This window comes from Trichosurus vulpecula, chromosome 7 (assembly GCF_011100635.1).
Source record: "Trichosurus vulpecula isolate mTriVul1 chromosome 7, mTriVul1.pri, whole genome shotgun sequence".
In the NCBI taxonomy this organism is placed as follows: Eukaryota; Metazoa; Chordata; class Mammalia; order Diprotodontia; family Phalangeridae; genus Trichosurus; species Trichosurus vulpecula.
Genome location: NC_050579.1, coordinates 203,971,789 through 203,984,104, shown reverse-complemented (window position 1 = coordinate 203,984,104; position 12,316 = coordinate 203,971,789). Strand labels below are relative to the sequence as shown.

Below are 12,316 nucleotides of genomic sequence, written 5' to 3'. Positions count from 1 at the left end.
TTGACTTTCAAACACAAGAATCAAGAGCAGCATGAAAAGGTAAACAAGAAAGAGAAATCACAAGGGATTTACTAAAGTTGAACTGTTTTGTTTACATTCCTACATGGAAAGATGATGTGTATAATTCATGAGACCTCAGTATTAGGGTAGCTGAAGGGAATATACATACATATATATATATATATATATATATACACATATGTATATATATATGTATGTACATATATATATAGACAGAGGCACAGGGTGAGTTGAATATGAAGGGATGATATATAAAAAAAATCAAATTAAGGGATGAGAGAGGAATATATTGAGAGAGGGAGAGAGGGAGAAAGGGAGAGATAGAATGGGGTAAATTATCTTGCATAAAAGTGGCAGTTCTGTTGCGAGGGAAGAGTGGGCAGGTGAGGGGGAATGAGTGAATCTTGCTCTCATTGGATTTGACCTGAGGAAGGAAGAACATACAAACTTAACTGGGTATTTTACCCCACAGGAAAGGAGGAAGGAGATAAAAAAGGGGGACGATAGAAGGGAAGGTGGATGGGGGAGGAGATAATCAAAAGCAAACACTTTTGAAAAGGGACAGGGTCAAGGGAGAAAATTGGATAAAGGGGGATAGGTTAGGAAGGAGCAAAATATAGTTAGTCTTTCACAACATGAGTATTGTGGAAGGGTTTTGCATAATGATACACATGTGGCCTATGTTGAATTACTTGCCTTCTTAGGAGGGTGGGTGGGGAGGGGAGAGGGGAGAGAATTTGAAACTCAAAGTTTTAAAAGAAGATGTTAAAAAAAAAGTTTTTGCATGCAACTAGGAAATAAGATATACAGGCAATGGGGTATAAACATCTATCTTGCCCTACAAAAAAGTAAGGGAAAAGGGGATGGGGGGAGTGGGGTGACAGAAGGGAAGGCTGACTGGGGAATGGGACAATCAGAATATATGCCATCTTGGAGTGGGGGGAGGGTAGAAATGGGGAGAAAATTTGTAATTCAAACTCTTGTGAAAATTAATGCTGACAAGTAAAAATATTAAATAAATAAATGATTTAAAAATAATTTTTCTAAGTTTACAGAAATATGTACTAGACCCCTTCTCAGAATATTGCTTTTAAATGCATAAAATAAAACACATAGGATTACAAAGAAACACAATTATATTAAAATTTAGTTATCAAAATATTTGTTTTACATTGTCCTCAGTTTAAGATGCCTTGCATTATATGATTATGTGCCACAATTTGTTTAGCTATTCCTCAATTGATGGGCATCTACTTTGTTTCCAGTTCTTTGCTACCACAAAAAGTATTGTTATACATATTTTGGCATGTATGATATCTTTCTTTTGTAAGATTCTTCTGTAAGGATTTGTCCTGTAAAACTTGGACTCAGTCAAAAGGCTGCAGCCAAGTACCACATGTGGCCTGGAGGTTGCAAGTTCCCCACCATTTGCATTGTGCTTTTGACCTCCATGTGGGAGAGTTCCATGTGGGAGGCTCTTCTCAGGAGAGCTGTGATGACATGTAATGGAAATACTTCAGATATACACTAGAGTATCCGTAGACATTCTGTAGCTTGTTCTTCTCAGTTCTGCGAAGATGAAGCTCTTAGAGTGGCTATGGAGGCATTCAAAAAGAACTAGCAACCAGATCCTTAGTCTTCCAGTATTGTATATCTAATCTGTTGCCAGATCTTGTTTCTTCCTCCACAATGTCTCTCCCATGTTCCCTTCTCTCCACTGACACACCTGCCACCATTTTATAGGCCCTCTCTACCTTATACCTGGACTACTATTACAAGAGCTCATAATTGGCATTCCTGCTTCAAGTGTCTCCCCATTCCAGTCCCTCTTCTACTCAGCTGCTAAAGTGATCTTTCTAATGTGCAGGTCTGACAACATCACCCTCCTCAGTAAACTATAGTAGTTTCTTGTTACCTCCAGGATCAAATGGAACATCCGCTGTTTAAAGTCTTTTACAATCTGCCCTTTCCTGCCTTTTTCCAGTCTTATTACACTTTACTCCGCTCCACATGTTCTGTGTTCCAGTTACATTGGGTTACCTCCTGTTTCTGACAGAGAAAACTCCCATCTCCTATTCTGTGCCTTTTCACTGGATGTTCCCATATCTGTTATGGTCTCTATCCTTATCTCTGACTCATAGATTTTTAGCTTTCTTTTAAGACTTGACCTAAGGGTGGGGGGGGGGAAGGGGGGGGAGCCAAGATGGTGGAGTAAAAGCAGGGACTTGCTTGAGCTCTCCTGCAAACTCAAAATCACTCTAAATAAATTCTAGGGCAGCAGCACCCACAAAAAGAGAGTGAAACAAATTTCCAGCCCAAGACAACCTGGTAGGTCAACAGGAAAGGTCTGTTGCACCAGGCTGAGAAAGGAGTGCTGTACCAGCACAGACCAGGCCCTAGCAAAACCTCAGGCCTCAGGAGACTGAATCACTGGCAGCTTTGGCAGTTTCCAGACTTCTCAACCCACAAACACCAAAGACAACTTGGAAGGTCAGTAGCAAAGGGCTGTCCAACCTGGGTGAGAGAGGAGCACAGTCTAACCCCAGCCCCAGCACAGCCCTCGGGAAGCAGCAGCAGCTACTACAGTGGCTGCTTCCAGAGCTCTCAGCCCACAGATGTTAAGGGGATTGAACAACTGATCAGAAGGAGATTACAAGGTCTATTTGCTGGCACTGAGGCAGGACTCTGTTGCTTTGCCCATACTTGGATCTGGGTCAAAGTCCTGGGGCGAGGAGGAGCACTGGCATAGCAGAGCTTGTGGCAGCAATGAAGAGGGAACCTCCTCACAGTTCCAGGGCAGAAAAGAGTGCTTGTGGTTATTCACAGACTAGAACACAGGCCAAAAGAGGAGTAAACTACTCTCCTTAGATCGTACCACCCTGGAAGAACAGAGAACTTACAGCTCCCTAGAATTATCTCTGAAAACAGCTGCACAAAACCCCTGAAGCTTAGGACAGTATGCCCTCCAGACTGGAAGCAGAGCCCTACCCTAACAAAGAGTTTAAAAATCAAGTAATTGGCTGGGAAAATTAGCAAACAACAGAAAAAAACTCAGACTATAGAAACTTACTTTGGAAAGGAAGGAAGGTCAAAACATAAATTCAGAAGAACACAACAAAGTCAAAGCTCCTACATCCAAAGCCTCCAAGAAAAATATGAATTGATCTCAGGCCATGGAAGAGCTCAAAAAGGATTTTGAAAATCAGATAAGAGAAGCAGAGGAAAAATTGGGAAGAGAAATGCAAGTGATGCAAGAAAATCATGAAAAATGAGTCAACAGCTTGCTAAAGGGGACCCCCCACCAAAGAATACTGAAGAAAATAACAGCTTAACAAATAGACTAACCAAAATCACAAAAGAGGTCCAAAAACCAATGAAGAAAAGAATGCCTTAAAAAGCAGAACTGGCCAAATGGAAAAGGAGGTCCAAAAGCTCATTGAAGAAAATAATTCCTTAAAAATTAGAATGGAGAAAATGGAAGCTAATGAATCATTCAAGATATTATAAAACAGAACCAAAGGAATGAAAAACTGGAAGACAATATTAAATATCTCATTGGAAGAACAACTGACTTGTAAAATAGATCCAGGAGAAATAGTTTAAAAATTATTGGACTACTTGAAAGCCACAATCCAAAAAAAGAGCCTAGACATCATCTTTCAAGGAAAACTGCGCTTATATTCTAGAACCACAGGGTAAAATAGAAATTGAAAACTCTCAAGAATATTATACCCTAGTTTCAGAGTTCCCAGGTCAAGGAGAAAATATTGCAAACAGCCAGAAAGAAACAATTCAAGTATTGTGGAATCACAATCAAGATGACACAAAATTTAGCAGCTTCTACATTAAGGGATCAAAGGGCTTGGAATATGATACTCCAGAGGTCAAAGGAGCTACGATTAAAACCAAGAATCACCTACCCAGCAAAACTGAGTGCAATCAATGGGGGAAAAAAATTGATGTTCAATGACATAGAAGAATTTAATGCATTCTTGAGAAAAAACCAGAGCTAAATAGAAAATTTGACTTTCAAATACAAGACTCAAGAGAAGCAGAAAAACGTAAATAGGAAAGAGAACTCATAAGGGACTTATTAAAGTTGAACTGTTTACATTCCTACATGGAAAAATGATATTTGTAACTTGTGAGACTTTTCTCATTAGTAGGGTAGCTGGAGGTAATATATATAAACAAAGGGCACAGGGTGAGTTGAATATGAAGGAATGATATGTAAAAAAACAAAATTAGGGGGTGAAAGAGAAATGTACTAGGAGAAGGAGAAAGGGAGAGATAGAATGGGGCAAATTAACTCACATAAAAAAAGGCAAGAAAAAGCTTTTACAGTGGAGGGGAAGAGGGGGAAGGAGAGAGGGAATGAGTGAATCTTACTCTCATTGGAATTGGCTTAAGGAGGGAATAATGTACACACTCAATTGGATATAGAAATCTATCTTACTCTACAGGAAAGCAGTGGGGACTGCAGGGGATAAGAGGGGGAAGCAGGGGATAAGAGATGGAGGCGGGGGTATGATACAAGGGAGGGCAGATTGGGGGAGGGGGCAATCAGAAGCAAACACTTTTGAAGGTGAAAGGAGAGAATAGAATAAATGGGGGGTGGGATAGGATGGAGGGAAATATAATTAGTCTTTCACAAAATGACTATTATGGAAGTGTTTTACATGACTACACATATATAGCCTATATAGAATTGTTTGCCTTCTCAATGAGGGGGCTGGGGAAGGAGGAAGGGAGTGAATTTGGAACTCAGAGTTTTAAAAACAAATCTTTAAAATTGTTGTTTACAGGTAATTGGGGAAAAATTAAATGTTAAAAAAAAAAGAACCATAAAATGAAAAAAATTGTCTTGGCTTAAATCCCATCTGCAGGAGACCTTTTCAGGTCTTCCTGTCTCTTGACTCCTCCCAGCTAGTCCCTTACCTCTCACATTACCTTCCATTAACTTGCATATATCTTGTATATTCTTAGGCATTTACATGTCTCTCCCATTAAAATATGAGGTCTTTGAGATTAATGACTGAATTTTTTCCTTTCTTTTATCTCCAATACTATATTAAGTGCTTAATAAAAGCTTATTGACTGGCTAACTGATGGAAATGGAATAGACTGAGAAACTGGGAAGTTAAGGTATTAGAGGGAGCCTTAGTATGCATATTGAAGTCTCTTATTTTGAGGTCAGGAGTTGGGGTAGAGAGAAAAACTATGAAACTAAGGCACTTAACTCATTAAGGAAAGAAGGAAAATGTTCGGGGTGTCCATGGATAATCCTCTAGGATGTGGACTGCCATATGGCAGAGGGTGAGTATATGATTGGCAATGGGGAGCAAGGATAGTCTATCTCCCCCACTTAGGCCAGTGAGTCAGAGGGTATGAGGAAAAGTGTAGCCAGAACTGGAAAGGGTGCAAGGAAAGTAGTATCATCAGAAGGGACCCAAATCTTACTGAGTTCCAGAAGATGGAAGAAAGATGGATAAATGAATAATTGTGATTATATAGAATTTAAAAGTTTTTACACAAACAAAACTAAAGCAGTTTAAATTAGAAAGGAAAGCAGTAACCAGGAAAAATTTTGAAGCAAGTTTTATAGGGCTGATATCCAAGATATAGAAAGAAGGAACTGATTCAAATATATAAGACTAATAGCCATTCCCCAACAGATAAATGGTCAAAAGATATAAAGGGTAGTTCTCACAGGAAAAACAATCCAAGCTATCCTAAACCATACAAAAAAAGTTCCAAATCACTGATAATACAAATTAAAGCAACTCTGAGGTTCTACTAGACTTCATATTCATCAGATTGTTAAAAATAACAAAAGAGAAAAATGACAAATGTTGGAAGGCCGCAAACAGGTATAATAATGCACTGCTGGTAGAGCTATGACTTGGTCCAGCCATTCTGGAAAGCAATTTGGAACTACGTCCCCCAAATCATACCTGTTGACTCAATAATACCCCTACTATGCCTATACAATAAAGAGATCAAAGAAACAAAAAAAAGACCCATATGTAAATATAAATACATATATAAATATATGTATATATGAATATTTGTAGCAGCACTTTTTTGTAGTATCAAAAAGATGAAAACTAAGGTGGTAACTTCCTGTTGGGGAATGGTCAAACAATAATATAATGGAAATGTTATTATACCATGAGAAACAATAAAATGAACAATTTCAGAGGAAACTGAGGTGGTTTTTATGAAATGATACAGAATGAAATGAATGGAACTAAAACAGTTTATACAGTGAAGCACCTCCTGCCAGAGAAGTGGTGGTCTTAAAATGCAGAATGAGACATACACTTTTGGATATGATAACTGTGGGAATTTGTTTAGCTGGATTATACTTACTTGTTAAAAGGGTTTTTTAAAGCAGGACTCCAAAGTTTATATCCAAGGCTTGACCTCCTTCCTACCATATACCAGCTCCACAATGAATACAGATAGCAGGTGGCAAAGAAATCCATTTATCCACACCAACAGAAAAACAGAAATCAGAGAAAGTATACATAGGAGACTCTACACCAGACAATACAGAGTGAAGGAGCTCTCTCATTGGGAGTGAGGTAACAGCTCTTGATCTTACCGGAGAGGAAGTTCCCCAAAGTCTGTGATATAGCAAGCTAGAGATAGGAACATAGAGACTACAAGCTCCTCTCACAATGACTTCTTCCCAAAGTCTTTTCCTTCAGCAAGTAGGGTTCGGCATCATCCATTTCTCTTAAAGCTAGAAGCCAGAAAGGCCCAAAGTGACTGCAGAACCCAAAGAAACTGAAGAGATTCAAAGGGATTGAAGAGCCTCTCTTCATTTCTACTCTTTACAATTCCACCTAACTCTTCACACAGGTGCAGGGCATTGATCTCCACCAATGAGGAGAAAGTCCAATACTAATGAATTTTGAGACTTGGGTTACAAGTGTGTTAGGAGAATGATCAACAGAGTCAAAGTGTACACAGAGGTCATAAAGGATGAGGATTGAGAAAAGCACTTGAGATCCAGCAATTAACTGATCTCTTGGTTACCTTTGGAGACAGCAGTTTCTATCGAATGATGAAGTTGGAAGCCAGACTGCTAAGGTATAAAAGACAACGAGAGGAGAGGAAGTGGAGGCACTAATCATAGATGATTTTTCTCTAGGATTTTAGCCACAAAAAGGAAGATCTAGGATGACAGTTAGCAGGGAGTGATGGATCAAGTGAGGGTATTTTAAGGATCTGGGAGATGTGGGTATTTTTGTAGGCAGCAGGAAAGCAGCCTATAAACAGGAAAAGAGAGATCAGTGAAATAGCAGCAAGGATAGAGAGGTCAATCTGCTGGAGAAGACAAGGTGGAATGATATCACCAATGCAAGGAGTAGGGCCACCTCTTTGTGTAAAAGTAAAGAAGATAGTGGGAGAAGGCACTGTGTGATGTGAGAAGAGGAAGAAAGTTCTCAGCTGAGAGGGAAGGGAGTGGGAAGCCATAAGATATTTAAGGAGAAAGAAAAAAGTCTGGAAAAGCTGATTAGGGAGCTAAAAAGAATTGCCTCGATGAAATTAAGGCACAATTGAGATCATGTAATTTGGACACTGTGCATATAATTTATGAATTATGTAATTCGAAGTGGACCAGGTCTGCACAGTTTAGTGATTGTCCTCAGCTATGTTCTGCAACACAGAATAAGAATGAAGGCAGCAGATTAGTGATAGTAATCCAAGGTTGAGGTTTGATGAGGCATATTTGGTGTTAGGAGGAGAGCAAGGAACTCCTGTATAGAAAATAGTGCAAAGTTGAACCAGTTCACAAAGGGGTTAAAATGGGGAAGAAAGGGAAGAATAAGGTGGCAAATCTATTCTGCCCTGATTATGCCAATTGTAGGGTGGCAGACACCTTTGAGAGAATACTAAGGGTATTGAAGAAAGAGGGGCCAATGCCAGCTTGGGTAGCAAATAGGTTTTATTAGGGTTAATTGGGGGAGATTACTCACAAGACAAGCCCTGGACAGCAAGAGGACAGAATGACGAATCCCCACAGCACCCTTAGGCCAGTTCAGATATTATATAAAAACATAACAAAGAAGGCATAGTGCTACGGATGGCCCAGAGTCATATGCGAGTTTTCCCACAGGATATTTAGAGCTTCTTTTGCTGTTTACATTATACTCAAGGTAGTTTGCATTAATTGTGGAGTCATAGTCACCTTCTCACATTTTGGTTCCCCCCACTCCCTGGACAGGAAGTGAAGCCAGGGCAGATGTGATGGCTTAGAACTAAGGTGTGGAAGGTCTATAGGTTACTGTGAGGATAAAGAACAGGATTGAGACAAGGACAGAGGGTAAAATGGAAGGAAAAAATTGTGATCAGATAAAGTAATTTAAGAGTTGGTGAACACGGAATTGAAACATTTGTGAGTGACGGCATGATCAAGGAAAGGACCATCTCTTCATGTAGTGAAGGTGAAGCAGAAGAACAGGTGATAGGAGCTGACTCATTTGAGGAGCTAGGAAGTTAGGATGTTTGAAAGTGTATCAATATGTACATTGAAGTCCCCTAATATGATAGTAGGAGTTGGGGGAGGAAAGACTGAATCAGGAGCTGAACTCACAGAGGAAGGAAGAAAAATGTCCTGAGGGTCAATAGATAATAGCTACCAGAATATTGAATGAGCAATAAAGATGGATTGAATATGATAAATATGGATTGAAGAGGAGGGATTACTGAGTGATAGTAGGAGAGAGAAAGTAAAAAAGAGGCAGAGTAGCAAGGAGGGTTCACTCCCTCATCACAATCAATGAGTGAATAAAAGTGCAACCACTATTCCAAAGAATGGCCCAGGATGTGATGTCATCGGGGGGAAGTGAGTCTCAGTGAAAGCAAGAGAATGTAAAGAGTGAGAAAGGAAAAGGTTTAAGATGAAAGCAAGTTTGCTAACTATAGAGCAGACATTCCAGAGAGCCCAGTTGGGAGGGGAAGATTGAAAAGGAAAGGGAAGTGGGGGACTGTGAATGGGGTTTGTATAATGCCAGCCTGGGTTTAGAATTTCTGAGATGGAGTGGGAGTATGCTAACCATTGAAGAATAAGTTTAGACAGATTATCAGTGACTGGAAACAAGTCCATGAGGGAGGAAAGTCATTAGATCATTCAGGGCCCTCCCTTTGTCCAGACTTGTGGAAGGTGGTAATGTTGGGAGTCCTTTGAGTCCCAAGAGGCCCAACTCAACAGACAGGAGCTGGGAGTCCAGACAGAAATCTGAGGTAGTTCTAGTCTGGGATCAGCCTCTAGAACACTGGAGAATCTGAATAGTCTGAGTCCCTAAGTGGCTGACATAGGACACCTTGAGTGAGGAAACCACAGGCAGTCACTTTGGATGGGACTGATGTAGTGAAAGGCAGAAGGCATGGGTAAACAGGTTGAATCCTGGGAAATCCCAGAAGCAAAGACAGAGGCACGGGCTGTAGACTTCTTTTTCTTTTTTAAAATTTTGCAAATTCCATTTTTATTTGGATTTAAAAGTTTTAGATCAACAAAACTCACAGTACATACATGTTAGAAGAGTGATTACCACTTTAAACCCTTTCAATATAGCAGTAAGGATTAACTAACTATGACTTAACCATGTCTGAAAATGTTTAAGCTGAAAAGTCATGAATATCAATTTTGAGATTTTAAACAAGTTTTTTTTTTTCTCTTGAAGGGGAGTGTGTGTGTGTGTAGGACTTTCAACCAGTTGACTGGAAAATACAGAGACTATTTTAGTCTATTTTCTTACTTAGCAAATAAATCCAATTTTAGTTCATACATACTTGCACTTTAAAAATATTACAATGTTATTTAGGCCAACATATTTTCAACAGCTATACAAACCAGTTTCTAAAAGTCACAAGAAAATATATGGTTTTTTTTTAGTCACTTGACTTAGAAACTTTTTTGGTTAGTTATGAAATGCTAATGTACAGACTTCAAATCCTATCTCCTAAATTTTTACTGACATTCTCCACAGAAATACATGATTCTAAAATAAATTCACAGTTTGAAAAAGAAACCTTTGACTGGGCCCACTAAGTTTCTACTTCCTAGAAACCCCAATTCTGCAAAAGTTTGACCTCCAAGTGGAACTTGAACTAAAGCTTGGGGAACTGAAGCTGATTGAATCCCAGTAGATACTCCCAGTAGAGGGTATGCTCTTTAAGAGCAGGGACAGTCTCATTTTTTCTCTTGGTACCCCCAGCTCCTAGCAGAGTACATGGTAGCTAATAGACATTTATTAAATGCCTGTCATTTACTGACAGGGTTGTTGTTGTCTGTCCTTCATTCTGGAAGAAGACCATGACATCAGGGAGGTGATGCCATAAGGTGCAAGTGAATTGGATTTAAACGAGGGAGGGCTGTGCAAAGCCACGGATGCTAACTATGGCAAAAGAGAGAGTTGACTGGGCAAAATGCAATAAAGGACAGCCTGTAAAGGAAAGGGAGGATGTTTTAACAACTCTTAAGAAGAATTTAGACCTTTAGATATCTAATTACACACACACACAACTAATAACACAGAGCCCACCAGGGGCCAGGGGCTGTGGAAAGGGCAAACACTGTATTCTTCACGTGGACTAGGGGGTTAAGGGGAGGGAGGGAGGAGGTGTCTTGAATTTTTTGTCACGGACCCCTACGACAACCTCCTGCATCCCTTTGCAGAATGTAGGGGATTTTGTTTCCTTTTTAAATTCATAATTGAAGGAAAGGCCACCTTTCAGTTTGAGATTAGTAAAAAATAAAATGTGTCCTTTTTTATGTTTTTCTAACTGCTGATGCCAGCTCAAAGCCCCACGGCTTAGACCAGGGGTGGGGCCCCATGCTCCCCACCGCAGGCTTAGACTCTGACCAAACACCAAGATCTAGGAAAGGGAAGCAGAACTCATATGGGAATTAGCCCAGGGGCACGTGGTTATGTCCTCCTCCTCCTCCCTCCCGTCCCATGGAGCACAGGACCATTGGAGGAGTAATGGGGCGGGCTCACGGCTCTCGACAGCCGCGCGTGCTGCGTCATGACGTCACCAAAGATGGCGGCCCCCTGCAGACTTCAGCCCCTACTGACTGACTGACTGACTACCCGTGGCGCCCTAGTCACAGTTGCCGGCAGCGGCGGCCTCTGCCCCGCTCTCATCATGCTCCCTTTCGGCCGCTGGGGTCGCCGGGTGGCGGCTCGCCTCAGCAAACAGCCCCTGCCGCTGTCCCGCTCTTGCGGAGGCAGCGCGGTGCCGCACTACGACGTAGTGGTCATTGGCGGGGGGCATGCGGGGACGGAGGCGGCGGCGGCCGCGGCTCGCTGTGGCTCCCGGACTCTGCTCCTCACACACCGCGTGGACACTATCGGTGAGGGCAGCCGCCGCGGGGTCGGGGCCGGGCCTGGGATGGAGGGGCCCCAAGTGCGCCTGCGCGCTCCCCCCCCCCCCCCCCCCCCCCCCCCCCCCCCCCGCCGGAGACTCCTCCGGCATCTGGAGGCTTTGGAGAGGGTGGCAGGGAGGGGCCTCAAATTGCGGGGAAAGGGCCGCAGGAAGTTAGGTCAGTTGCTGAATTAGACTTCTTATGGAACGAATGCTATCGTTTGTGCATCCTGAGGGAAAGGGAAGGGAATCAGCCGCTTTCCGTTTAATCCTGAGCAAATCTTTTAACTTTTCTGGGACTCAGTTTCCTCTTGTGTGAAATGAGAGGATTGGATGAGATGACCTTTGCGGCCTTTAAATTGGGGCTTCTTCACCGTTTTTGGTCCGGTAAAGTCTGTGGACCTCTAATTCAATAAAACGACAAAGGAAATCTGTTATATTGAAAATAGTGTTATCAGAATTTTTTTCAACAAGAACCCTTGTCGGTGACCCTCAGTCTTTCTCGAGGTGCTTCCTTCTCCCCCTTCCGCTTTGCACGTGGTTGTCTTTAACAAACATTTGCTAAATTGAATTTTGTGAAATATTCCTAGAGATGTAAAGCTGTAATTTCCACATTTTATGCCGAATCTTTATGTTGTATTCTACATATGACCGAGTTAGAATAGTCGCAAAGAGGCTTGGATGTCCAAGAAAAAACAGCCAGAGTGAAGAAAAACTCTGTGAATCTCCATGAAACTCTGAAAGTATTGGTTGATAATTTGACTTAGTCGTGCTGTACCATCATCACTACTTAGGACCGAAAATTCAGTTCAAGATTTTGGTCCAGTTTCTTTAATTGAGAGGATAAATCACAAAACTCTAGAGATAACAGGCTTCATATTATTAATTCATTAGTCTGATTTGGCTGCCAGAAAAG

General features: G+C 41.3%; 1 protein-coding gene across 1 annotated transcript in view; it reads left to right on the top strand.

Moving 5' to 3' along the window:
- The first annotated feature begins 11,033 nt into the window (after window positions 1-11,033).
- The window catches only part of MTO1 (mitochondrial tRNA translation optimization 1), a 30,992-nt gene continuing 29,709 nt past the window's right edge, over window positions 11,034-12,316 (top strand). Inside the window, exon 1 of the mRNA XM_036767624.1 lies at window positions 11,034-11,389. Within this exon, the coding sequence (XP_036623519.1) occupies window positions 11,182-11,389 (208 nt within the window). The 5' untranslated portion in view covers window positions 11,034-11,181. The remainder of the gene's footprint in view (window positions 11,390-12,316) is intronic.